Source organism: Ammospiza nelsoni, chromosome 6 (genome assembly GCF_027579445.1).
Source record: "Ammospiza nelsoni isolate bAmmNel1 chromosome 6, bAmmNel1.pri, whole genome shotgun sequence".
NCBI classification, from domain to species: domain Eukaryota; kingdom Metazoa; phylum Chordata; class Aves; order Passeriformes; family Passerellidae; genus Ammospiza; species Ammospiza nelsoni.
The window spans coordinates 12334931-12358854 of record NC_080638.1 but is presented as its reverse complement, the minus strand read 5'-3'; the positions used below and the strand labels follow the sequence as shown (position 1 = coordinate 12358854).

The following is a 23924-nucleotide window of genomic DNA, read 5'->3' as shown; positions in this document are numbered from 1 at the left end:
CTCACGTGACCGCCCCGCGCAGGCGCCGCCCCGCCCCCGGCAGCGCCTTAAAGGGGAGCGCGGGAACGGGAACGGATCGGGATCGGGGATCGGGGATCGGGGATCGGGGATCGGGATCGGGACCGGGACCGGGACCGCGGGCAGCAGCCCCGGGGCACCGCGCCCTTTCTTTCTAATCCCCTTTCCCTCCTCTCTCTTTCTTGTCTTCCCTTTTGTTTCCTTTGACCATTTTTCTTTTCCTTCTCTCTTTCCCCCTTTTCTTTTTGCCCTTCTTTGCCCGCTTTCCTTTTCTCTTCCCCCTCCACCCCCGCTTTTTCTTCTCTTTCCCCCCTTTTCTTTTTTATCACTTTTCCTTTTGCTTCTCTCTCCTTGCCATTATTTTCTCTTACTTTCTCTTTTCCCTTTTGAAGCACGACCCAGCGCCCCCATGAATCCAGCAGCCCACGCAATTCCTGAGCAGTGACAATTCCTCAGAACCCAAGAACAAGCAGCTGGAGATGCAGACACATCTGGAGCAGAGGTTGCAGTTCCGCACTGGAAGCTCCATCCCTTGACTTTGATGGAATCCTGGTGCCTTGAGGCCTTGCACAGAGTGGAGCCACTGATTCCTGGCGCATGAAAGTGAAGTTTTCCATGATTTTTTAAAGCTGGATAATGGAATAATTTCTGTCCAAGTTCCCTTTCTTACTACAAATATGTGGCTTTAGCTGCTGCTTTGATTTAATATTTGGAGCAATATAATAAACTCCACCAAAAACTCACTCGAGTCTTTAGTTACTGATGCTTCAGTGTGTAAATCCACTGAAAGAAAACCAGCCAAAAAAAAAAAAAAAAAAAAAAAAAAAAAGAGGTGGATAATGCTCCCAGAGAAATGCCACAGCACTCTCTGCTAGTTCCTGATGCACAGAGAATGGCCTGGGGAAATTCCAAATTCCAGCTATGGTACCTAAGTTGAGAATGATTTGGGTGCTATCTTCCTAATTAAAATACAATAAATTCTTGTGAAAAGCCAGGACATAGAAAAGTAGCACTAGAAAAGGCAAGGAAAAAAATGATATTGTGAAAAGCCTTCCCAAGTATTTAACATAATTATTTCAATATTTTGAATTTAATTTAGTATTGAATTTTCAATCACCAATTTAAATAGAGCAGCCCATAATCCCCATTTGAAACAGGAAGAGTGATAAATCCAATCTTTATTAAACTTCCACTTTTCAAACAGACACAAACTTTGTAAAAAGACAAAATATATAAACGCTAAAATACAGGAAAACATTTTTAAATTCAACATATTTTACAGGGTACAAAGATTTGCAGCTGCAGAACTGAGAGCTGAGCCAGGGCTGGTGCTTGGGCTCAGTAACACAGGGTGAGATCAGTTCCAACAGCAAGACCCACATAATACACAAAATTATACACAAAACCAAGCTAGAGCTCACAGATACTCCCAAGTTTAAGGAGTTCAGTCTCCTCACTAAAATTCCATGGCATTCCAAACTGGGACAGTGCCCCAGCACCCAGAGATTGTGCTGGACTAAGGCAATGAATAAAAAATTAACTTCTGCCAGGGAATCACAGTGATGGCTCTGAGGCTGTGCATCCCAAAGTCTGTGGGCAAGCACAGGGATTTTTAGTCTTAATTCCAAAAATATTTCTGACTTTGGTTTCTGGGGTGAATTGCTACAAGTTAACTGGTTAATTAATCAGATGCAGGGATAGTGTCTGGCCTGGGAGGGGTGCCAGGCAATGGAAAAACACCAGATGTGATGGGATCTGTTAAATTGTACGTGGTACTGAAATAATGACAGCAGAATTAAATTCCAGTTGTAATAATTTAGAGAATGCTCATCATTGCTTTTTCCAAGTGCTCTGTAAATGACAAAATTAATGAGGTATGGCAGAAGAATATCCATGCTTGGAATGGCTATCCAATCATGACTATCTGTGCCATGAATGACCACCAGTGACTGGCAGAAGATAAAAACCACCTTGAACTTAGCAGGGATTTAGGAATTTCCTTCTTCTCCTCTTTAGACACCCCTGCCCTTGTAAAACTCGTGGCATACACCAAGGGTTCTACTTGGTCTAAGCCACAAGGACACCAAATAGGCAGGAATTCTAGAGCTGAGTGGGTGACAGCATTCCCATTCCAGGGAGACACAGCTGGAATTCTCCTACGAGCAAACTCACAGAGCACCCATTCTGACTGCTTCAGTCCTGCCTGTGGGTGCAGCAGATCATCTGGGAGCCTGGAGCAGATTCTGATGGATGGAGGTGACTGCTCTCTGCAGATAGTGGTGGCCAGCTGGAACTCTGGAGAGAACAGCAGCAACCTCCTTCTCCCTGGGGAAGATAAAATTATCACACATGTTGGAGAGGATCCTGAGTGCTCAATCCCAGCTTTGGGATGGAGTCAGGGCTCTGCCAGCTCACCCGATATCCCCAATGTGGGTGTGGACCCTGAAGGGAGGCACAGCAGATGGGTAATCATGAGAGACAGCCAGAGTCAACTCAAACTTGGCAAAAGCCACTGAAGAGGAGAACAGAAGCTTCACCCTGTGGAAATAAACACAAAGATCCATGCAAAACAGTCACATGGGCTGCTTCCACCTTGGAATTAGTGCCAGGAGCAGAAATAAGTGATAAGTGATGCAATAATAAGTGATGTCACTGATGGAACAAGCACAGTAACTTCTAAAGTTCTAGCACAGACAGGAACTTCAGGAACAAGACAAAAAAGACCCTTCACACTTTATCAACACTTCAGAATGTAAACCCCCAACTTCTCCCACAGGAAAAGTTAATGTACACATAATTCACAGAACTATCCAGAAATCAGGGGAGAATAGAGATAAAAATGTGTTTTCTAGTTAACATGAAACATTCCCAGGCAGTTAAGGTTTTCTAATGCTTGAAGTTGGACTGATTTACCTCCAGCTCCATGGGGGTTTTTGTGCTCTTGCAAAGGAAGCTACAAAATTAGAATAACCTCTGAAACAGCACCAAGGTGGGCAGAGCAAGTTCATAATTTGGCACCTCTTAATTAAAGATATGGATCAGTAATGGAAGGATGAGGTGAAATTGTATTTGTGTTGTACCACTGGGGCATGCCACAAAATTGGGAAGTAGCAAGGGGAAATGGAAAGTAAAGAAAGTAAACTTCAGTTTCAGTGCATCCCTCCTTCCATGACCGATTCTGCTTGGCTGAGACAAACACAAGATTAAAGGAAAAAGCCCTCAGCCACAGGTAAGCTCTTGGCTCTGTTTCCTTTGCACTGCTTCAATTTGGCCTCAACATTTAAGAAAGGCAAGTCAAGCAGGAAAACAGCAAGAAAGGAGAGGCTGATAGTCCTAAAATCAATGAATCCATGAACAGCCTAATTTCCATGCCCTGAGACACTACAGTGCAATTGTATGAAGATAAATTAAATTGTTCTTAAAAACAGCAGCATAAAACATCACTTTTAAGAAAACCAAATGGAAACTATTTCAGTGTTTTGCTTCTGATTATCTAGAAACTCCCTCTTAAGGCTGCTGTGAACTCCATCTTATTGAATCCACACAAGGATCATCAAAGTCCAGCTCCTGGCCCTGCACAGGACACCCCAACAATCCCATCACGATTTTCTGAATTTACTCACTCTGTGTCTTTGATATCTGTCTCCAGGAGCTGGAATTTTGCTCCCCACCTCTGCAGAAATTCCAACTCATCTCCCAAGATTCTGCAGCGATTCACCACCAAGGAGATGTTAAAGAGAGCCTGGGGGATAAATCAGAAAGGAACATCAGCACTCAGGGGGTGACCATGTGATGCCTGAACACATAACTCATCCTAGAAAGCATAAAAAACAAATGTGGTTTAACTGCGACCTCAGTTTGGGTGGAAAAATGAAATTGTACAAGTATAACAAATGCACATTTTTTGCTTTAAATTTGTCCTTTCAGCTTTGCCAACAGCCACGCAGCAACACAAAAGTTTGGCTTGGCAATTTAAACCTACATTCTTCAGGAGGCAAAATGACCTTCCGCTCTTTTTTTTTTTTTTTTTAAGGCAAAAAAAAAGTTTTTTAAATAAACTTCAGCTTTTAGGACTCCTGCCTTCAGAGACAGATATTTCCCCTCACACCTCAAAATATTCCTGAAGCAGATTTTGGTTTGGATTCCCGAAGCTTTCATTAAGGTGCTTTGCTTCTCAGCTCAGCTCAGCTCTATTTTCTCTGTTGGATTTTTTTTCAGAATCTTCTAAGTTTCCCTGGAATGTTACCTGGGGCAAGTGGCACAGTTTGGGACACTTCTTCTGCCAGCATCCCTGACTTTCAATAAACTGGAAGATGAGTTTTTGGGCTAAACATGAGGAGGGTGGAGCTTGTTCCTCTGCAACACAAAAGAAACCCAGAAATCTTTGAAAAGCCATTTCATGAAGCATTAGGAGATGGAGCACACATTTAGTCTTCCCAACAAAAGATTATCAGGGCTGCTACTTTCACAATATTCAGAAATCTCACCATCCAGGAAGGATTCAAAGTCCAGGCTCATGATGCTCCTGGAAGGATGTGCAGCGAAAAACTCATCATCTGAGAAAGGAAATTGAAAAAATTCCAGTTATTTCCATGCTTAGTTCTGGAGTTACAGCTCTCCTCACCTTCAGAAACAGCCATGCATGACACAAATTTCTGAATTTTCATATGAAAACATATTCAAAGCCACTTCTCTCAGCTTACACACTGTAGTATGTTTTCTATTTCCTACTTTCAGCAGATCTTTAGAAATATGGACATTTTAGGTTTCTATTCTCTAACATTGCAAATTCATAAAACATAAACCTACTTATTTTGTGACTCACCTATTGGGGGTCCAAACACAACTGTGAGTGTCACAGAATCATAAAGGAAATTAAAGACAGCTTGCTGCTCACTCCATTCTGTCAGCTCCCACTCAGTGAAGCTGAAAAGGGGAAAAAAATTCCACCATCACCCCAAGTTTCAACCAACCAACCCAAACAACTTCTGAGGGACAAACATCAGAGTATTAAATGCTCTTGCAGCTCTTTCTACATCATACAACAATGAAATTGTCCAAAGCCAAACGGAGTCTTTAATTCCAACAGAATATAAGGGTCTCTTGGGAATGCAAGCATATTACTACAATTTTTATATAAATGTCAGTTTGGTGATTGAAGGAGAGTTGGATGCAGAAACCCTGAACACAGAGTACCACTGCAAAGCTGCTAATTGAATAACTGCCTCACACATGGAAGTCCTCCAAGGCTTTATTGCCTACCTTAGGCTGCAAGGAGATGGGCATTCCAAGATTTCCCACATCAAATAACAAGGAAAACGAAACCCAAACACATTCCAGTACAAATATGAGCCCTCAGAAACAGCTATTAAAAAATAAAACCTGGAGCTGTTTTCCTTACTCATATTTCTCCAGGATTTCCAGGCAGGTCCTTTCAGTGTTCTTGAGCTTCTCCATCTCAGCCAAACCAAGCTCATCCTCAGCATCCATCTGTGACAGTTCTCTGCAAGGATAAACCATCATGGGATGTGATACAGTGCTTAACAAACAGACCCAACCCTCTGAAATCTGAGTGTGCAGCTGATTCCTAAATCCTCCTTGACATCTTACCTCAGAAGTTCCTCCTCTTGGGCTGTGATGCTTTGCAATTCTAAAGCAAAGACAAAAAAGGAGAGAAAAGGAAAAAAATGAGAGAAAAGAGCAGCACAGGCAGCCCTAATTTGCTGTGCACTCACTGTTCTTATGGAGTTAAAGCTTATAATTATTGGACAACAAAGTGCTGAATATGATAATGAGCACATGCTCTTCAGGTAAACAATTCTAAATTCCCTTTTTCCAGGGAGAAACCATCCTTTTCATTCTCTAACACCTATGTAACTAGCCATGTGCAATGCAGGAAAGACAGTAGCAGTGTCCTCTCAGAGTTAATGCATCAGGCTGGGTGGTGAGCATCACCCTATCACCCTCCCCAGGCTCTAAAACACCAGACAAAAAGTGCATTCAGCTGGTTCCCTTACCTTCCTGTACATTCTGCCCTCCTCCTGTTCCAGCACTGCAGCCAGCTTCCTTTGCATCCCAAAAAGAATCTGTGGGAAAGAAGTGTCAGGTCTGGGCAGAAGTTCCAGATTAAATACTTAGAGTTTTCTTTGTTTGTGGGCTCTAGACATCTCAGCACTTCAAAGTTAACTTTAAAAATATACAAAAACGTGGAAAAGTATCTACCAAAAACCTCAAAAGAGTTAACAACAAAGAAGATTTGTTTTATTGCACTGTTTTAGAGCTGCTACTGTGCAATTTGATTTCTACTCAAGGCATTGGAGAAAAAAAATTGAAACTACAGAGCATCATGACACAGTAGTGCCAAGTTCTGACTGCAGCTTGTATCAAACAACCCCAAACTGACCTTTTAAACAGCAGCTGTGCAGAAAGAAGAGAAAGCAGCATATTGGCCACCTCTTTGGAAACACATACCTGATTCCAGAGCAACCACGGAGCTCTCTGCCTCCTTCACCCATTCATCCACCTTTTCTATTCTTGATTGGAGCTTTCTGTATTGCTCCTAAGATGGGAAAATTGTACTTGAGTCAATGATATTATTGTAAAAGCTGAATTTTTTCTGGGATCACCATGGGGCTCTTTGTTTGCTAATTAATTAAAGCAGTTTGTGAAATTTGTCACTAGAGGCAAAAGGCAACTGACAAACCATGGGGGAACAGCCAATAGTGCGAAATTACCAAATGCTTACAGAATCTAGAGCTTTGATATATACACATCTTTGATCCCTGGCACAATGCATTACTTGTGCACTTCCTTGTTACTTATCAGAGAACCTCTGAATGGTTTGGGTTGGAAAGGATTGTAAAGCTCATCCAATTCCAACCCCCTGCCATGGGCAGGGACACCTTCCACTATCCCAGCTTGCTCCAAGCCCCATCCAACCTGGCCTTGGACACTTCCAGGGATCCAGGGGCAGCCACAGCTTCTCTGGGCAAACCTGTGCCAGGGCCTCAGCCCCCTCACAGGGGAGAATTTCTTCCTAAATACTTGCTAATACTAGTAACCTACTTACTAACACTGGTCTTGCTACAGTATAAAGAGCTCATTTGTGGTGGTGGTTCCTTTAATGCTCCCATTTTTCACTCTGCTAATCACCAAAACTCTTAGGCAGAATGTTCCTACAGTGTAACTGCAAGAATGTCACTGTCCCAATGTTATATTTGCATATAAATAAAGGGGAAATGTATTCATAAGAAAGAAACTTCCATCTGAGTACACACTATAATAATTAAACTCCTACACATTTAAAGACAAGAAATGTGGTAGAAGTGGCTTTTTAAAGGTAAATGCCTGCAGCCCTGTGGCTCCTTACCTCAGCACTCTGCAGCAATTTCCTGTACAATGTCTCCTTCTCATTGTGAGACAAGATTTTAGCCTCCTTGGTGAAACAGGACTTCATCTTGTTCAGTTCTGCTCCAAACTTACTCAGCTGTGATGAATGGGAAATACAGAAGAGAAAGGGAATGGAAATATAATCCTTCCTGACTCTGGCTCAGCACCCAACCTCAGTGACATCTCCATGCCAAGCTAACAATGAATTATGAAAAATACTGTGTCTCTAAACAATTTAGACTTTATTTTCAAGGAATAGATCTTTATTCTTGGCATTAGAACCACAGAAAACAAAATCTCTTGATCCACCTTGATCTCAATTCTTGTAGGATACTTTTATAAATTTTCTGGGTTTTCTATGCAGTAACTGTGAGTCATTTTTTTCCCCTTTAATATATTTCAAGGGACACATTTCCTTGCATTCTCCTGACATGCTGTAAGTTCTCAGCAGGTTTCTATTGAGAAAATATTTTGCCTTGTTTCACCTGCTGTTATTTTGTGACCATTCTGGTTCTTATGCAATGTGAATAAATCAATTAACCTCACTTCTTCATTACAAACAAACATTCTCTCCATGCAGCATTACCTCTTCATCAGTGCAGGTTCTCATTACTTCCCACAAACTCCTGGTCACGTTCACCAGGGACTGATCCAGGACACTCACATGTGGTTTTAACCTGAAATATGGGGTGAAAAAATTGGAAGTCTTGCAGCAATTTCACTGACCACATAGAGCAGCATGGTGATATTTACACAATTCATTTCTACATCTGTAATAAACTACTAACTATATTTTTACTTTTCCTTTATGTAATGTAGTAACTTTCTTCAGGCCATTTCCATGCACTCAGAGCTGAAAAAATGGAATTACTGATAAACTGTGTGACTGGAAAAGCACTCACTCCACTACTTTCTGAGACAGGTCCTGACAATCCTCCTCGTAAATCCTCAGCTTGGGCCGGTGAACGTACTGGCTGTGGATGAGATCTTCTGCAGTGGGAGGTGCACTCACTGCACACTGAGGGAAAACATAGGGAAAAGTAGGAGGAAAAATAAAAAAAGAAAAAAAAATCCATATTTTTCAGAAATAGTAACTTCCAGTCATCTCAATTCTGCTTTCACACCTTGTGTTTCCTCACGCCAGAGCACAGGCTTCCTTCTGGGATATGTGCCTCATCATTAAGAGTTCAAAACAATCAAATTAAATATCACTGAAAGAGGTCTCCCTTTTAGATGAAGACTTGAAAATATTATATATTATGCAGATAAAAGAGTGCTCCCCAACAAAGCAATGCTTAATTCAAAGTCATGCTTAATTCAGAATTAAAGCCCCCAAGCCTTTAGGAAACCTCAGGAGCTTTATTCCTCAAATAAATATGAAGGGAGTATTTCAGCAAGCTGCCTGTACAGTAAAGTTCATAAATAACTGACATTAATTATTTCCACTCCTTCAGAGAAAGTTTTCAGGGGCTTTTGTGGGGGTGGTGTCTGCTTTTTATCAGCCACTAGTCCACAGTAGCAGTGTTATTAAGCCTGATGAATACTTAGAGTCAACTCAGTAGGAATAAATTTGTAAACTAAATTGTAGTTAAGCTAGGAGAGTATTTTAAATAAAAAATTGAAAGGATTTAGAAGGCAGACTTCTCTTCTGTATTTCTTCTCCTTTCTTTAAGTGAGGAAATAAAAGTAGCAATATCATAGTGAAACATTTCTAAAGGAGAGTGCAGAACAGGCAGGAGGAGCTCAGAGTAGCTGCAGGCAGTAGTGGCTGACAGATACAGTGAGAAGATAAAGTGAAAAGGTCAGACCGAGATCCTAATTCTTTCAAATTTATTGTCCTTAAAACGAATTTAAAAAGCAAGAATTGGCACATTTATCCAAGAACAGTAATCCTGAATATATGGTATTTGGTGAGGAGGTGGAAATCTGTTCTGTTTTTCATTTAAAGATGTCTGAGTTGCTAAAATTTAAACCCCAAGCCAACAAAAGAGTATTATTTAAGGTAATTATATTGTTCCACTCACACTGGCTGGAAGCTGGCTGTGCCTGGGCTTCTGGATCACAACATGCACTTGAAGAAGGGTAAAAAACTCCCCAACTGTGATAGCACCACTCTGAAATTTCTGTGCATTTGAGGAAAAAACATACAGGTAAGTCCATTTTTCAAGACAGCATGCTCACTAGTGTATAAACACAGGAGGTTTTTTCCTGTTAGGACAGGAAATTGCTGTCTTCCAGCCCTGTCCATACCTCCCATAAATTTTCTTCACAAATGCTGTCCGTGAGAAGCTGGGATTCCACCTGGCTGCTGCGCTGGACTGGGAAAACAGAACAGAAAGGGGGAGTATTGGTGGGTTAATAACATCCCTACAGGGCAAAGAACAAAAGGTTTGGGAGTCTCATCACAAATGGTGTCTTACTTGTGGACTCTATGTCAGCCTTCACAGAATCCAGGGAGCTGCTGGTGCTGGCCTGGGGACACCCAGGGCTTTTAGCTGAGAGATGTGGAGGCTCCCCAGCTTCATCAGCTCCTGCTTGGTCCTGAGGCACAACATCAAGAGTCACCTAATATTAACAAATTGAAAAAAATAAATTAATGTAGTTATATAAGACAACCCAACTGGATCAGTGGTTTATTGTAGCTGTTCCTTGAAAGGATTAAAGGGATACTATGCAGAGAATGGTCTAAAATTGGCAAATCTCTCATTCTGCCCGTTCTGCCTGGTACAGGAGTGCTGCACACACCAAACCACAGGGAATCACACAGGAAAATGACAGCAGACTGGTGGTTATGAAAAACAAGAACACCTACTAACAGATCCACTTACACCCCCAAAACTTTAGCCCTGGTGGTGTTCCCATATCCTTACAGTGAGGGCCCAAGCTCACCTCCAAGTCCTGAGAGGCCCCAGCATCCACATGTTGATCCCTCTTGGCCTTCTTTGGGCTTTGAGCATCATCCTCAGTTTGTCCTAAAGCTCTTTTCATGTTGCAACTTTTTGTCTCTTCAAATGGATCCTTTTCAGAGTGGGGAATTTGCTTTTTATTTTTATCATCCCAAGTGTTTTCCATGAGTTCGGAGCTGACAGATTCATTGGAATCCATTTCCTCCAGGCACACAGGGAGAAATTCTTCTGCTATGAACTGAAAAGGACTGAAGTTCTGCCTGCTGGACTTGTTACCTGGGGTTTCACTGGTGTTGGCTGGAACTGGGGCTTCTACTCTGTCTGATTTTGTATTTATGTCCTGTGCACTGGAAACACGATTTCTCTTGTTTGGTAATTTAGGCTGGAATATACCCAGAGGGATATTTATTCCTGGATATTTATCCTTTGGTGCCATCCCTATGGGATCAGCTCCAGATTCCAGACCTGTGTTCTCCTGCTTTTTGGGCTCAAACAAGTTATTTGCTTCACTGACAGTGCTTTTTCCCAACCTTAGGGTATCTTCTGGCTGAGCTGAGGAACCGGGCAAGTGGTCAGAAGAAGCAGTTTTGGAAACAGAAATAGATTTCCTTGTCAAACTCAGCAGTTTTGAACAAACACCTATAATTCCTGAAGCTTCTGGTGGAAGAGTGGCTTGTGTCTGATCCCCTGAACTGTCACTGACCAAAGGCTGCCTGGCTTCTTCAGAGTTTATTTGGAAATCTTTTGGAGATGCCTCCCCTTCAGCTGACAGCTCCTCATTTTTCTTGGATTCCTTGTTAGCAGCAGGAAGGAGGTTTGCTCCAGCCAAGCCCAAATCAGATTCTCCAGGCTGAGATGAATTCTCTTCCACTAGCTGGTTTTTCTGAGTACCAGGGGCATCTGGATGAGCCTTCCAAGGATCTGATCCCTGCATGGGAAAGGCAATACAGGATCCCAAAGTGTCACTTTCTTCCCTGTGATCCACAGGGCCCTTACTTGGGAACTCCAAAGATACTCCCTTTGACTGGAGTTTTTCTGGTGGTGTGAGATCCTGCTCCCTGCTCACAGGGACAGAATTATCTGTGGGAAGGCCATGATCCTGTGGTGCCCCCACATCCACAGTACTTTCCTGAAGGGAGACAGAATAAATGGAATGTGGTGTTGTGCCACTGGGGACCTGGGTAGCTCCTTTCTCTCTAGGAAATGCTGAGACTGATGAAACAGAAAAGGGAAGAGGTTTTGTGGCATCTTGTGAGGAATCCATTTCCCCTCTGCAGGGCACCAGCCCCCCATGGATGTGCTGTGGTGGCTGCTGGGTGTTTGTGTGGGGCACCTGCTGGGCCTCAAACCCACAGATGCTCCTACTGACAGCAACAGTGTGGGATGCAGTGATGTCCATGTCCTCCTGGTCATGGGCAAACACAATGGTTTTGTCAGCAGGAATGGCTGGGATGGGCTGTCTGTGCCACCCTGTGTGAGTTGTGGTGATCTCCATGTCCTCAGCCAGAGCAAAGCTGATGGTTCTGCCATGTGCAGCCTCCTGCCCACCCTGTTCCACCGGCGTTGTCGTGGTGACTCCTTTTTCCAAGGACATTGTTTCATTTCCACCTTGACCAAAGCATCCAGGTGCTGCTTTGTTTTGTGACAAAACACTGATAGTGTAAACTGGAACCATCACCACACCCCTGCCAGTCATGTCCATGTTTTCACCATGGGGAAACACAACAGACTTTTCTCCAGAGAAGGACAACTGGGAACTTTCCTTGGGTGCCTCAGATGTCCTGGCCCACACTGGTTCTTCTGCATCCTTCTGGAGCAGCCCAGGAGCTGAGGGAGGAGTTTTTAAATCCTCTCTTGAAGAACCTGTTTCACCCATGGAAAAATGTCTGTCAGAGTCTCCTTGGGTTGGCAATACTTTGCTTACTGCCCTCACAGGCTGGGGTTTCTCTTGCCTCTCTGAGTTTTGGCCTTCTGCATTTATTCCTATTACTGTCCCAGACTGCTCATTTCCTGCCATTCCTGAGGGAGCAGGATTGTTACTTGGAGCCAAAGCAGTAACAATTTGCTTGTTGGTGTTCATTTTCAAGTCCCCACATTCCACTGCTGCAGTTTGACTCACGATATCCCCACCATGACAACTGGAAAGTGGGAAGGGCTGGTTTTGCAGCTGCTTGGATGCTGCAGTGTTTTGATTATTAAATCCTTGTTCTGTGTTAATAGGAGCAATCTCAAAGGCAGCAGGATGAGCTTTGGTTATGTCCATGCTTTGGTCACCTAAAAACACGCCTGTTGTGTCATTTGTACAGAAATCTGAGGGGCTTGGAAGGTTTTCTCCCAGAGGCTGTGATGCAACTTCTTGGCTTTGCAAAGACAGGGATGCACCAGTGTCAGTGACAACATCCTCGGGGACTCCTCTGTTTTGCTCTTGCAGCAGACACATGCTCTTGGCACAGGAACTCAGACCACTTGCCTCGAAGTTGGTTTTTCCCAGCTTCTTATCAACCATTATCATCTGAAGATCTTGAGCATTCCTCTCCATAGCCTGGCTCCTTTTAATATTCCTATCAATACTCCTCACTTCAACATTTTCCTTGTCCATATCTACAGAGTATACAGATATGTCACCCTCAGCGACATTTTTTTTCTGGTTCTTTCTCGGAATGATTTTACAGGGCATTTGTTTTGGCTCTGCTGTTAACCCACTGCTTTGACCATCAAAGAAAACAGTGTGGCATCTTGTTATTTCCATTTCTTCCTGCTCAGTTACATTGGAAGACATGGATCTGTTGCCCAGGAAATGAGGTTTGCACGTGACAGAGGTGAACACTGCAGTGGGATGTTCATTATCAACATTCTCTCCACCATCCTTAATAAAGGTTTTAGCCAAGTCCATGTCTTCTCCTCCAAATATTACTGTCTTCTCACCTGAAAAAACAAGCTGGGGGTTTGCAGAGGGACCAAACCTGCTCTTTGGAACACCACCAGCTACAAAATGTGTATATGAGCCAAACGCAGAGCTGGCTGCAGCAGGACCACAAGCTTGAGACACGTTTTCCATGTATCCACCTGAGGCTGAAGGCAGTTCAAGGGCACTGTTTTTATAGGGCCCAGCAGCAGGATTATCTTCAGGTGCCAGACCCTTTGGGATGTCACCACGTGCCAGCGGAGGGTTGCTACTCACTGGCTTTTCACAGGTTTTATGGCATGAACTGCTCTGTTCTGTGGTGCTGGCCTCATAGATGATGTCTGTGTAATTCCCAGTCATTTCCATGTCCTCACACTTGGAGAACACAATGGTTTTGTCCCCTCGGAAGATGGTCTCAGATGAAACAGATCCCTGGATGGCAGCCAGTGTCCCGGCCTCCTGCCTGCCAGCCCGCAGCACTGGGGGCTCTCCTCTGCCTTCAGCACTGGCTGCTTTCCTGTCTGCACAGAGCCGAGGGTCCTGCTGAACATTCAAGCTGGGATTAGATGCTCTCCTGAACACAGAATTATCTAACTCCGTGGGTGGGAAATCCTTTTGGAAGTTGAGCCTTTGGTTCCCGACAGCGGAGAGGGCAAAGGACACCTTTGCAGTGTGACTGGTTGTCACGTCCATGCCCTCGTCTGCAAACGCCTGGGTGACATCCCCACACTCCCACTGCTCTGCTGGAACCTCACTGATGCCAGGGAAAGGAATTTTAACGTCAGCTGCCTCACATTTTGTCATGTCCATCCCACCTTCTCTGCCTCGAAACACTCTTGTCACATTGCAGGTGTCCAGCGGCTCCTGGGAACAGCCAAACTCCCCAGACAGCTGCGTCACATCTCCCGAGCCTTGGGAAGGGACACAGCAAACATTGTCCTTGTCAGCTCTCTCAGCAGGATTGTTTGACTTCAGTCTCAGCAGAAATTCATTGAAATCTATTTTTTTCACAGGAGTGGCTTCTTCCTTCTGTTCCAGAGAGGGGCGCGGATGGTTTGTGGAGTCAGAGAGCAAGCTCAGGTCCTTGCTGGTTTCTGCCTTCCCCTGGCTGGAGTTTAACTTAGCCAGGAAGGAGCTGAAGTCTATTTTCTCAGTTCTGTCGGGCTGGTGGGTGCTGAGGTTCCGTGAGATCACGGCTGTGTGACTGGCTGTCATCTCCATCTCATTCTCCTCCGAGAACAGCAGGGTGGTGTCCTGTCTGTCTGTCCTTGGAACAGCATGGTCCATGTCATGCCACTGAAAAACAACAAAAAAGGAGAATTCAGTGACTGGCACTTAGAACAAATGATCAGTGGTTTATTCTATTTAAAACAGAAGTCAGCTAATGCTAATTAATGTAAACTCCTAAGATCTTAGCTCTGTAAGTATTTTTCTAAAAAAAAACCCAACCTGTTAATTTCAGGCCTCCCTGATCAGCAGTAACATATTTGAGGAAAGGGCAATGACTAAATTATGCAAATATATAACATTTAAATGGCATTTAACAAAACAACATGTGTCATCTTACACTTCACATCTAACCACATCTTAGCAAGCACAGACCTCTTACTGAGGCTTATGGATCAGTATTTTCTATTTCTCTACAACATGATTTCCACCCTTTATTTCCACCAGTTTATCTCCACCTGCTCCAAAGCAGCATCACCATGCTGGATGTTTCAAAAGACTTTTTCACCACTGATAAGAGAGATTTTAGTCTCTTGAACAGAAAGCACTCACAGAAAGCTGTGGGGGAAAACTGTAATGAGATATATTTTATCAAGCATAATGAATATATTTGTAACCAGATGATAAATTGTCCAGACCTGGTGAATTATCACAACACTTGTTCTACAAAAACTACTGGCCTAGAACTGCTCAATGCCCATTGTGTAAGAAGGAGAACTTACAAAAGTTTGTAATCAGTGGTGGCCACTTTATACTCTGGAAGATCAAGAGATGTGGCCTAAGGATAGAACCTTGCAGTATAATAAATTATTATATATACAAATAATATTGCAATTTATGTTGTTTCACAGAATGGAAAATAAGTGGGATGAAATTCCTTGAAAAGGAAAAGAAAGACAAAGGGTTAAAAGAAGTGCTTAAAGTGCAGGCAAGAAGAACAGGAGAATTATTTAGAGCTGATGGTGGCTCTGTGGCAAAGAACAAAGGGGGTGAATCATGAATCACCAGGGAATACAGTTACACACATAAACAAGTCTTGGAAAAGTGGACTGGAACAGAAAGAATGTTTTAGGGGATAGGAGGATTTTGACCCAATTGTGGGACAGGCTAGAAGGCAGCAAGGAGATGTTGGGAGAGATGCCAGGGAAGTTTGATGGCTGCCCTCCAGCAGGTGGTTGGGAATTATGGTCCAGTAGCCTTGTTTTTAATAGTGGATTTAATGCCATGGAGAAAGGTGGCAGGAGTTTAAAGGAAAAATCCAAACAGAGCTGCTAAAATATTTGAAACCATAAATAGGATTCAGGACCCCCCTCAGTCAGAAACAACTGGTTAATTGTACCAAGTATACTTTAGTAACTTGTGGTAATTAGTGGCTGAAGTATATCTGGCAATTTGCATTGCCAGATAATCCCTGTCTGAAATGTATTTGGCACTTTGTGTTGTGATAGTTGATAGCTGAAATGTATTTGGCAATTTGTAAAAATGGGGACACTGGAAAAGGGAGTGTCCCCAAGCCAGGCAAATCAAAGAAAGAACCTAAACCAGGTTTTTCAAGACATCAAGCCCAAGACCTTAAGTGAAAATTAAAAATCCCCCTAAAGGAACCAGAGGAATCATCCTCAGCTGAGCCCTGGTTACATTAGTGCTGGGAATGAAAAGGTAAATTTTTAAATTGATACAGAAACAACTTACTCAGTACTAAATTTGAGCAAAGGAAAACTTAGCTCATAACCTGTAAATGTTGAGAGGGCAACAGGGAAGAAAGAGAACAGGCCTTTTTTACAATGATTACTATTGAAATTAATAAAACAGTGGGGGAAACACCAGTCTGTATACTCCTGAATGCTCAATCCCCTTGCTGGGGAGAGATTAATTGGGAAAATTGGATGTTCAAATAACTTTCTAGGATGGGGAAATACAAATTGAACCACCAGAATCAAAAGCCATCAAGGCAAAGATTTTTATGTTACAGGACTAAGAAGAGTTGGACAAAATCCCAGAGGAGGCAGAGAATGCTGTGACTCTGCTGGCATGGGCAACTGAGATGCCTGGATGACCAAAGGTGGCCAAGTTGGTGAGGATTACTCTCAAACCTGAAGCCAGACTGGTAAAGCAAAACCAACATCCTATTAAGTCTGAGGCAAAGGCAAGTTGGAGAGACTTGTATAAGATTTTTAGAATATTGAAAGAATATGAATCAGAATATAACACATCAGTACTATCAGTTATACATTTAAGATTTAAGGATCATTAATGAAAAGTTCCTGATATTCATCCAGTGGTAGCTAATCTGTACACACTGTTGACAGCAAATAAAATTGGAAAGGATTCTGCCAGCAATCAAGACTGAAAGTTAGTGACTCAATGCTACTGTAAGTCTGCTACATTTCTTAGAACTGTCTGGATACAGGGTGTCAAAGAAAATGGCACAAATAAGCAAAGAAGCAGTAACATATTTTAGTTTTGATATCTTGCAGGGAAAAAGAAAGAAGCTTGGGAAGCAGCTGAAAAGAAGCCATTTGCCAGACTCCAGAGGCAAGGACTATGAGCCTTCTTATGGATGGTGTCGCTTATGGATTGCACTTACGGGGTACTGGCAAAACCCTTGCATGGCCCTCCACCAAAAATACTTGGTTTGGACTCCTGAGAGCCAGAGCACCTGAAAAACCCTGAAAGAACCTTAATGCCACCCCCTGCACTGAGAGCCTCACTCTTGAACCAAACCATTTGGGTTATCTGTGCATGAAAGGATGCACCTGGCACTGGGGGCACTGGCTGGTGCTTGGGGTCATGGAAGCAGCCTGTCAAACAACTGGACAGTGCAAGGGAAGGTGACCCAGGTACCTGAGAGCAGTGGTGGCTACAGAGAGGCACAAAAGCTGATATGTGTCCCCCAGGGGCACAGCTGGAGCAAAAAGGAGGACATGGGACATTGCCAGCAGGATGTCCTTGTATAGCCCATCGGTTGGAGACTCCCCAGTTAATGCAGGGAATCAATTAGCTGACAGAACAGCAAGAGAAGTTACTGAAAAAGGTATCTTGCACTAATACCTAGCAAAAAGTTCAATGTCTGGGAACAAAAACCAAACCAGGACAGGCAGTTAGCCCCACTATTGGAAGCCATGGAAAATCCCAGCAAGTGATTAGTAAATTCATGCAGGTGAGTAATTGCACCTCCAAATTAATGTATAAGATAACAGAACTAACACCATCAAGAAACACTTCAGGAAACAGAAAATATAATAGTTAATGTATAAAGGAATACAGTAAGCACAAAGATGACAGAAATTAAGATTAGTTACTGAAAAATAAGTAATTTGTTTTGCAAAATAATCTCAAGGGAGGAAGGCCAGTTAAACAGAGGAATTTACCAGGTAATTATTGGCAAACTGAATTTGCAGAACTGCCCAGGCAGAATGAGGAGCTGGTACATTTTAGTGTTTTGGTACTTTCTCTAGATGACCAGAAACTTTCCCATGCCACACCAACAAGGCAAGGGAAGCCACAAAATTTTACTGAAATCAATATAATAGTATTAAAATTAACTCTTGGAAGTTTTAAAAGGTACATTGTTACTAATAAATCATTGGGACCAGACTTCCCTGTACATCCTTTCAAACCAGAAGATCTGGTGTTCATCAGAACCTGGAGTTTTGGACCAACCCAGGAGAAGTGGAAGGGACAATATCAATCCCTCTGGTGGCCTACACTGCACTCAGAGTGGAGGGAATTGAACCCTGAGCTCATCACATGTGGGTAAAACAAGAACCACACATTAAACAGCAAGACTGACTCACACTGTGCAGTTTTTATGTAGATATAAAAATCCTATTGTTTTAGGATAGGACATTATTTTCTAGGGAAATATTATTTATTACATCTAGATGAAAATGATAAATAATTACATATTTATAGTAATAATATAAACTATATTAATGTCTTGGAAGAAAAATGTAGTCTTAAAGTTAGTGAAAGATTTTGGCAAATTACAGAATGTAACTTTTATAACATAGGACCTTACAAAGCAGATTAGCTTTAGAGCTATTACTGTTACACAAACATGAAATATGTGGTTAAATTAAAAAAATTCTTGTTGTGTGCACATTCCAAATATGACTGTTAAATCAGATGATCAAATATGATAAGAACTAGTTGCTGCATCTAGCAGAGAATTAAGGGCAGAATTAGAAAGTAATTAGTTAAATAAACTATTTAAAGAATTTATATTTTCTTTGACTGGTTAGTTGGCCTTACTTTTGCAAAATATAATTGTGATCATATGAATATGTGATTATTACACTTGCCTTTAAAACTTATATTAGCAAAAAAAGTGAGGTTCACGAAGGCTTGCAAAGCAGACAAGAGTGGAGGAACTACTGCATTACTGAGAAGTTGTAAAGGAATTCCAGAAGCAAGAGTTATTTATGTTGCAGTCTGATGACTATCAGATTAGGACACACTTCAAAACACAGAATACTCAGTTTCAAGAGAATTTTATGTGAATACAAAGGCAGTTAACACTTTTAATCTTTACTACAAAAATTCTTGTGATGTATTTTGGACACCAAAAATTTAAAGCCTTCACATACCTCAGTCTGCTGTCCCAATGCCTGGATGGGGGCATGAAGCAGAGTGTTCATCCCTGTGGAAAGGGAATACTCCAGTTTTTGTCCTGTTTGCTCATTATTTTATCCACTGAACTGAAGCTCAAGGCACTGAGTAAATAAATACAATCAAACCCAAATATATTCTGAAAAATATTTTCATTACTCCCTTCAGCACCTCGAAGGGCCACCCAGACTTCCATAACAGGATCCTTGTAAACAGTTCCAAGGGACAAAGCCCATCCAGAGTGAGCTCTCCCAAGGCAAGGAGATTGCTCTAGGCACATTAAAATTCCTCACACATAATCAATAGCTTTAAATAAACAGAGTCATTTAAATCTTTTCTTAAACTCACCAGTGATCTCACATGGAACAGCCCCAGGGTCTTCATTCCTACAAAAGGTGGGTTTGAGAAACAGTTTGTTAAAAGGTTTCAAAGGGAAGCCTTGATCTGTAAGCTGAAGAGAACTGTGCTGCACAGAATTCCATGGCAGAACCCATGTGGATCTGGGCAGCAGGTACCAGACACTGCTTATCTGTCTTCAACATACATTCTAATTTGAGTCACAGCCTTATTTTTCCCATGGAATTATCTATTATGCCACAGACCACTGTTCAGTGGTATTTTAATTTTTAAATGACAAGAAAGATTAATTCTTTATTTTTCATAGAGTCTATGGTTCTGTGAAATTCCCCTTCTCACATACAAAGTGTCTTATCTGTTATTTTACCACCAAGTGTTTTTAATTTTACAGATCCCACCACTGTGCTTTATCTACAAGAGCTTTTAGGCCAGACTAACACTTTATCTATTTCTGAGAAGAAAGTTTGTTAGTGAACATTGAATAATAAATATCTATCAGACATGATACTTACTGTTTAGTCAAGGTATCATCCTTCTCATCTGCTGAACACCCTAAAAATAAGAAAATGACAACATCACAATGTGAGAAGCATGATCACAGTTGTACTTGATTATCTTAAAGGTTTTCCCAACCCACACAATTCTGACTCAGTATGAAACAAGAGTGAAGTGCACAGAAAACAGTGTTCTGAAGTTCTCACTCCTGATGTGTCTTCTCAAGGCAAGAACTCTGTGACTAAGGAGTTTTCAGCCAGAACAAAGAGCTGAACATGTTGTTCCTTTCCCAAATGGAAAAGTTCTGATTTCTTAAATTCAAGCTAAAATCTTGTTGCTCATAGTCTGGGGAAAGTAACCTGTCAGGAACAGAAAAAGGAGTTTTACCTGTATTTTCTGTCTGTGATGTGCTGTTCTTAAGATCTCGCTGGAAGACTCTGAAGCTAAGAACAAAACCACCAGCTTTTAAAAACACAAAACCATCTCTAAAAGCAAATTTAAAAAAAAATTCAGCACTAATTTATATATCTTATACATGTTCTGAAATGAGATATTAAAAGACAGAAGTGTACTGAATCCAGCTGTAACTTTCAGGGAAAAGATGCCACTATGACAGTTAAGATGCATGAATGGAAAACAAAAATTCCTAACTGTATGAATTTCACTGAACTGGGGGCTTTTTTTCAGGCAGGGAAATGAATAATGGCTCTCAGGGCAACCCAACTCATAACAACCTTCCTGCTGCTTGCAGCCATTTGTGAATACTCAGTGAGGACACTTTCAGGGGGAAGGGATGTTACTCCCTGCATTTCTGGCTGAGGAAGGGGTGTGGGTGTGCAGCTCCCTCACTTGATGGTGCTGGCGAAGCTGACCCTGCGCGAGCTCCTCCTGCGCCTCTCTCCGTGGATGTCCTGCCAACAAAAAACACAACAGCTCGCTACCCATGACAGGCACAGCTCCCCAGGAAACACAAAACCAAACAAAAGTGCTGTATGAATATTAGTATCAAAAATGGGGCATCAAAACCACCTCTGTTATTAGAGTGAAACAGCTGAATCAGCAAAACACTGAGGGGGATTGGTAGGAAAGGGCTTGGTAGACTTACCTCTGTAATTTCATTTCCATTTCCCAGATCATCAAGAGGAGTTCGTGGAGCCTTTAAAATCTGAAAGAAAATACAGAAAATTTTGAAAGAAAATGCAGCTGAGAGTGCAGCTGCATGCAGCTGTAGGTTTTCTGAGGAATGCTGGAGGTTACTCACGGAGGACAGTCGCTTCCTTCTGATGTGCTCTGTGTTATCCCTGCAGGGCAAAAAAAGGAAACAGGTATCAAGGAAACAGGCATCAATGCTTAAAGTTTTGATTTCATGTATTTTTCATGTATTTGGAGTTCTGTACACTGTTAAATGCCTCAGTGTAACTTCCAGTACTTCCCCACAGGGAACAGGCCCTTATTGACACATTCCTAAATTTTCTTTTTTGTCTTGCCTGGTACTTCTCCAAGGACATTTTTATTTTGCACCACATAATCACTGGCATAATAAAGGTAGGGGAGGTGGGCAGAACCCAGGAGGGACATTACCTAACCAACTGCTCCTCTAACTGGACAATATTGGCCAGATATTCTAATTGCCTGATCTTATCAATTGCAAGGATCTAATTTGGGGCACTGTTTTTCACCACATTATGTACGTGAAGGCTTCCAAGTAAAGGTTTGCTTTTATATTATCATTATATAGCCTGGAAAAGTTTGTGTTCTATTTCCAGGCATCAGTATGAAGGCACAAAATTGCACCAAGGTATGTGTCCTGAATGGTCCTGCCACGGTTTTGAGGTTAATAAATTGATTTCTCTGTTATTTTTACAAGTGTGAAATTAAATAAACAACGTGCTTGGAACAGACTGATCATTTCAGCACTGGTTCCCAGGATAAGCTTTGGAAAACTCAGCAGATTGCCCCCCCCAATCCCATGGTCAGTTCATCTCCTGACAATCCACCACTATGAAATCCCCTCACCAAACACCAAAGAAACTCCCTGGTCTTCATCACAACAGAAAACACATTTCATTCAAGGGATGCTGAAGTGCATTACAAAAGGTTTTGCCTCTAAAGGGCAACATTTATACCACAGTAAAATTCTTAGAGAGTTTCAACTCACATTTCCATGTTAGGGTCTGTGTAAATCTTGTCCATTGCTGAAGGATATGCTTTTCCTATAAAATACTGCACCAAAATACAAAACCATTAATGAGCCTCAGTAGGAAAACTGCATAAACCCACAGATGGCTATTAGCCTTTGATGCTGTGTTTTTTTCTGTGGTTTTTTTCCTCTCCATCCCTCTCTAGTCACAGAAATGCTCTGAAGTACAACAGGCCTCTCAAGTCAACGTTCTCCTGTTATATTCACATTAGAGATATATTTCCTATTGTATACCATGTTAGAAAACAGCTGTGCTAACAATTTAAGTATTACTGGTTATCTGACCTTTTATTTAAAGTTAAGATTCTGGTAAATGCTGGGAGATAAATGAGATCAAACATTATCCAAGACAATGTTTGCTCTGATACATACAAGATATTTTCCCTCTCGCTCTAAACTGAATTTCTGGTATTTCAGCTTGTGCCTGTTGCTTTTTGTTCCTTCTCTAGATACAACCAGAAGAGCATGGCTCAATTCTCTTAAAACCCTCCTGAAAGGAATAAAAGGAATGTGTTTTTACAAACTATGAGTCTGCCTAAGCCAGAGACTGATAGGCGAGTTAAGCAACAGGAGAATGTTACTTATTGACACAAACTGTTGCTTTTCCAAGGGGCTGCTAAATTCCTGGACACGGGGGAAAAAGAACAAACATAAAAGAAAAGGAGGGGACGGGGGTGCACATTAGAAGAGGGTCTGTATTAGGCAGTTCAGGAAGTCTGTATCTCTCAAGTACCTCAGCCTATGAGAAGGGTAAATCAGGATAAAAAGGAGGCTGCATCCCCCAGCAATCTGAGAGACCTCATGGAAAATGGCCTATGGCCTCTCCCTTTATTCATGACTAAAGCTACGTGACTCCTCCGTCTCCTTTTTAGACATAAACCTCATGAATTAATTTTCCCAATGCAGGGAACAATTCCTTCCCAATATCCCATCTAAACCCACCGTCGGCCAGGCTGAACACACAAAGAAGGGAAGGACAGGGAAGATCGCTGTGGGAGAAAAGCCTGGAGCTATAAAAGGCCTGATCACTCTGCTATTGGGGGTATTAATCTGAAATTCACTTCTGAACCACCTTCTTTAACTGTTCTTCTCTAATCCTGCTTGAAAGATCGCTACAATCCTTGAGGGACGAGCTGCGAGCTGTGCTGATGAAGACCCCCCCCACTTTTTATTCCCCCGTTTGACTCTGCGAACACGGGAATGGCTCCAGAACACTTCAGTCCATCCCTGCCACCCATCCCGCCCCTCCTCGGCCTTTTCCCCATAGGATAAACCCACATAATCTCTTTTTCCGTCTCTTTTTGTCCCCGCGCCCTCGCTTTACAGCCCACACAGCCCAGGCGCCAATCACTCATCGATCACAAACTCTGCATTAATCACCTCTGCATTAATTACACCACATTAATTAATTAATGTCTGTTCCTCAGACATTAATTACCGCCCTTATCGCTGGGTTCCCCACACGCTCCGCGCCCACCGCAGGCGGCACCGCCTCGGCACCGCCTCAGCCCCGCTCCCGGGGCAGCGCCTCCCGCCTTCTCCCGCGCTCCTTCTCCGCAGCGCCCGCCCGGCCCCGCCAACGGCCGCCGTCCCTCCCGCACCGCCTCTCCTCGGAGGGAACCGCTCCGCCGCCCTTACCTCCCGCTCGGGGCCCCCCGCTCCCGAATCCCGGTTTCCGGGTCCGCGGCCCCGGTTCCCGCTCCCCGGCCGCCGCCTCCCGGTTCAAATCCAACCGCCCGCCCCGCGCCGTGACGACACATTGGCGCCGTACAGGACGGCTGCCCCCTTGTGCCGTACAACATGGCGCCCCCCTGTG

The 23924-nt window shown here is 42.7% G+C and overlaps 1 protein-coding gene across 1 annotated transcript; it reads right to left on the bottom strand.

Moving 5' to 3' along the window:
* Nucleotides 1-1178: 1178 nt before the first annotated feature.
* On the bottom strand, nucleotides 1179-23795 carry KNL1 (kinetochore scaffold 1). Its single transcript, XM_059475304.1, has 26 exons — nucleotides 23747-23795; nucleotides 22067-22131; nucleotides 21170-21209; nucleotides 21014-21073; nucleotides 20758-20819; nucleotides 20296-20351; nucleotides 19926-19965; nucleotides 19405-19442; nucleotides 19035-19087; nucleotides 10297-14514; nucleotides 9828-9972; nucleotides 9658-9725; nucleotides 9432-9530; nucleotides 8310-8425; nucleotides 7994-8084; nucleotides 7388-7504; nucleotides 6490-6577; nucleotides 6036-6104; nucleotides 5629-5668; nucleotides 5420-5521; nucleotides 4844-4944; nucleotides 4506-4574; nucleotides 4265-4374; nucleotides 3642-3760; nucleotides 2434-2556; nucleotides 1179-2343 (listed from the first exon to the last, which is right to left on the bottom strand). The coding sequence occupies exons 2-26, from the start codon at nucleotides 22099-22101 to the stop codon at nucleotides 2238-2240; spliced, it is 6165 nt and encodes a 2054-aa protein (XP_059331287.1). The 5' UTR covers nucleotides 22102-22131; nucleotides 23747-23795; the 3' UTR covers nucleotides 1179-2237.
* Between the last annotated feature and the right edge of the window lie 129 nt (nucleotides 23796-23924).

Excerpts from the sequence above, each read along its gene's own strand:
- KNL1 (XM_059475304.1), bottom strand. The coding sequence starts at position 22,101 with ATGGACAAGATTTACACAGACCCTAACATGGAAAT. Across the intron at positions 7,505-7,993 it reads GAACCTGCACTGATGAAGAG|CTGAGTAAGTTTGGAGCAGA; the intron begins GTAATGCTGCAT and ends CATTCATCACAG. Across the intron at positions 2,557-3,641 it reads ACAGATATCAAAGACACAGA|GGTGAAGCTTCTGTTCTCCT; the intron begins GTGAGTAAATTC and ends TTATTTCCACAG.